A 4,172-nucleotide genomic window follows, 5' to 3' on the forward strand; every position below is an offset into this window, starting at 1 on the left:
AAGAAGAAGAAGAAGAAGAAGAAGAAGAAGAAGAAGAAGAAGAAGAAGAAGAAGAAGAAGAAGAAGAAGAAGAAGAAGAAGAAGAAGAAGATGCCAGGAGGGCTGGAGAGATGGCTCAGAGGTTAAGAGCACTGACTGCTCTTCCAGAGGTCATGAGTTCAAGTCCCAGCAACCACATGGTGGCTCACAACCATCTGTAATGAGATCTGGTGCCCTCTTCTGGCCTGCAAGTATACATGCAAGCAGAACACACTGTATATGTAATAAATAAATAAATCTTTAAAAAGAAGAATATGCCAGGCGATGGTGGTGCACACCTTTGATCCCAACACTTAGGAAGCAGAAGCAAGTGGATCTCAGTCTGTGGAGCGAGTTCCAGGACAGCCAAGGCTACACACAGAGAAACCCTGTCTTGGGTGGGTGGGCGAGAATAGCTATAGCTGAGAACACCGTGGAACTATTAACACTGGTGGTTTCAAAAGTGGAAAACGGGGTAATCGAGAGTGAAGCATTTCCAGAGATGGGAAGAGGACTTTTCTGTGAATACCCAAAAGGCTTAAAATAGTACTTTTCCATTTTAAAAGTATGTGAATGAATTACCAATTTTAAAAAGAATGACAGCGAGATATATAAAATACAGTTCCATGTATGCAGAATTCCAGAAAAGACAAAACAGAATGCAGTGAAAACAGTCAGAACAGGGCTAGAGGAGCAGCTTACTGTGCTCAGCATGTTACGATGTAATCCAATGTAATCATTTTAAAATACTGATCTCAGAATAATAGCCCTGAGGGGGGCCATTAGCTCCGACCCTCCAGCATTATCCCTGGTTTACGCCTTTCTTTCCCTTGCCCCAAGTGCGTCAATGTATTTGGTAAGAGAGCTTACACATTGATGCCCCACTTTGATTGTTAATTCTAACGCTCGCAGGTGCCCAGGCACTTTCGTAAGTGATATTCCCCTGTGCGAATTCTCCTCTGACACCACCTCTGCCCCTGCCTCTCTGCTGCTCACACTCTAGAGTCTAGACTCTCACATGGAGGAGACAGTAAATGTGGCAGTGGGCAGCAGCACGACCAATTCAGTTAGCAATTCAGTTCCCTGCATCTCACACTGCATACTTGTAGCGTGGATTTAGGTCACTATCCAGGAAGGAAACTTCTCTAACCTGCCAAGGGTTAAGTTACCGAAAACCATGCCTCTGATGCCAAAAGTGTTCAAGCCAGCCACATGAGCCCCATTGGTCACCAAAAGAAAACAAGGGAGGCATTCTTCAGAGAGGTCAAGTCACCCCAGGTACAGAGGCAGAACTCATGGCCAGGTCAAATCCACAGTGGATGCTACCACCGTCATCCTGGGGGTGGATGCCACCCCTGTCACCCAGGGCAGCTGGCATCTGCGCTTCCTTGGAAAAGCAGGGCACTTGTTTTTATTCTTGGGTCACACTGTTTAATTCGGGGTCTGTGAGAGCCACTGGCCACATGAGACCGCTTGTTTCTCAACAGTTTCAGCTTTTCGGTCACACTCACACATTCCAAGTGCAGTAACAGCTCCCGCGGTCAGGAGCCCACAGACACACAAAGTTAGATTGGTGGTGCTATTCCAGGACACCCAGAGTCCTAGATAATGCTCAAAACTTTTGCTTTGGGAAAAATAAAGCTCATTCTGAAACAGTTAACTTGTTAGGCGCTTTACTTAGCACAACAAGAATGTAAGATACTCGTGGCTCAAAGCTGGGGCCTCTCCACTTACTGGGGTTCTAACAATCACAGCACGGCACACACTCTTGTCACCTCTGACCCTTGTGTGGAGGTAGATGCAGAATACTGATTGAAACTGAGCTTGTGGCTCCAGTTTGTCTGTCTGTCTGTCTCTCTCCTCCTCTCTCTCCTTCTCTACATGTGTCTGTCTGGAACATACCTGTTCACACGGGTGTGGGCCTGTGAGTGTGCATGTGTGTGGAGGTGTGAGGCTGATTATTGGGGCATTTCTTCAGTCGCCCTCTTCCTTATTCATTGAGACAAAGCCTCCCGATTGAAACTGCAGCGCTCTGATCTGGTTCATCTAGCCAGTTTCCTTCTAGGATTTTGTCTGGACCTTCTGAGTGCTGGGATTACAGGCAAGCTGCAGCGCCATGCAGTTCTAAGGATCTGAACAGCAGTCTTCACATGTGAGAGTTCAGAACATAGCTTGCTGGGCCATAGCCACTTTATCTGTCTTTAAATTCCGTCAAATGAAACGACAGCTCTCGAAAGCATACCACCAAAACAGGACAACAGTACCGTGCCATTTCTCCATCACCTTATAAAAGGGGAAGAATGTTTGTTTCTTGACTTCAAGTATGTTTTAAAGCAAGATAAAATTTGATGCAACTATCATAGTAATTTCACTTCAACTGCCGAATTTTCTGAGAACTAGTAAATTCCAGGTTTTATCCAGCCAATGACTGGAGGTTATCATCTAAAAGTTTAAGTGTAGTTGGCAAAACTATGTTTAACCTCCTCATACCCCAATCTTCTATCCCATAAAACACTTAGTAATATCTACTTAAGCACTGAACTGATCATTTCGTGGAATGAATATGTAAGACATGTAAACACCCACTAAGTGGTAATTATTGCAATTGCTATTTTCCAAAGTCACAGAGTATCAGTGCAAATATCTAAAAGACTCTGAGTTAGAAAAAAAAAAAAATCCTGACTCTACCACCTGCTAGTTGTTTGGGTTTTTACCTAGTGCAGTTCTGTTTCTTTGTCGGCTAGTTAAAGCTGAGCCTGCAGCCAGGGAGATGGCCCAATGCACAAAAGCATTAGCCATACAAGTCTGACAGCCTGCATTCAGTCCCTGGGACCCACACACAAAGACGGGACGGAAGCCGTGGCATGCATCCGTAATCCGGAGAATCACCCAGAAGGTTCACCTACCACAGTCTGGAGTGCACGGCAACACAAACAAGATGAATCCTGCCCCGACAAGGTGGAAGCTGAGAACACAGCTGTCTTTTGACCCCTGATGTGCACGGCGGCACTCGTGCACCAGCATTTACACACTCACGCACCCGCATTTACACACTCATGACACACCATACACTAAGGAAGGAAGGAAGCTTGAGAAAATAAAATCTTAAGTCCCCGGTGGCAGATGTGTTAAATGTGTTTCTGCTTCACATAAAATGGTCTGTGTCAGTAAAGCCAGAGACAAAATTTATTGGATGTAAATTAGCCCTGTCCTCATTTCCACCAAAACAAAAACCACTGTTGCTTTATAGTATTTTTGGAAAGAACCATATGTAACCCAGATTGGAAAAAACACCTGCCAACACTGCCACCAGCTAGAACTTGTGAATAGATATTATGGTAATCATTTTCCTGAGCTAATCTTTATCTCCATGTGAGAAATTAAAAGCCTAAACAGACAAAGTAGGCCTCTGTCCATTGAATAGATAAAACAAGTACCAGCAACAGCAGGAGAAGAAACTATTGAAGTACAAAAGCTAATTATTAAAACACCTCACTTGAAGGTGTGGAATTAAACCTACCATTTTATATAACTCCTGGTTGCTTACGTGAATGGCCACAGTACAGTGAGATAATATTCTTAAAATAAAACTGAAGACACAGTCAGCAGTGGCTTCTGTGCTTTAAAAGATGAAATGAGGCACACAAATCCAAATTCAGAAAAAATTGAAATTCCCAGTGCGGTAATTGCACCTTCATAAGCACTACAGTAAGAAGAAAAACCAAACCCCCTTTTACCTGTCTCCTGTTAGGGTTTCTAAAAGCAGCCGTCATTTTGGTGGTAACCATGATGAGCCAGGAAGACAAGGAGACTGGGGATTTGAATTGAATTTACAGCTGACTCATAGGGAGTGTTTACATCCATATTGCCACCGGCTCCACCCATTTGACACCCTTTCAGCTCCAGCCTGGTAGGTAGTAACCTTAGGGGAAGCTGGGAGCGGGGAGGCGTAGGAAAACTGAACGCCAAGCCTTTTAAGGATCTAGACATGCTAACAGATGCTGGTTTTTTTCTCTTCCCTTCCTCTGCCCCCCACTTCTTCCTTCTTTGATTTGAGTCAGAATGATCAAGTATGAGATGCTGATTTTGAGGCTTGAGGCACCTCTGACAAAATAACTATCTTATCTCTGTGTGTGTCTCTCTGTCTCTGTGTG

The 4,172-nt window shown here is 44.3% G+C and overlaps 1 protein-coding gene across 1 annotated transcript in view; it reads right to left on the bottom strand.

Annotated features, from left to right (window-relative positions):
* Positions 1-3,795, bottom strand: part of Evi5 (ecotropic viral integration site 5) — a 139,187-nt gene extending 135,392 nt beyond the window's left edge. The window contains exon 1 of the mRNA XM_005359650.3: positions 3,756-3,795. Coding sequence (XP_005359707.2) covers positions 3,756-3,791 — 36 coding nt within the window. The 5' untranslated portion in view covers positions 3,792-3,795. The remainder of the gene's footprint in view (positions 1-3,755) is intronic.
* Positions 3,796-4,172: the final 377 nt, after the last annotated feature.

Source organism: Microtus ochrogaster, linkage group LG1, assembly GCF_000317375.1.
Source record: "Microtus ochrogaster isolate Prairie Vole_2 linkage group LG1, MicOch1.0, whole genome shotgun sequence".
NCBI lineage: Eukaryota > Metazoa > Chordata > Mammalia > Rodentia > Cricetidae > Microtus > Microtus ochrogaster.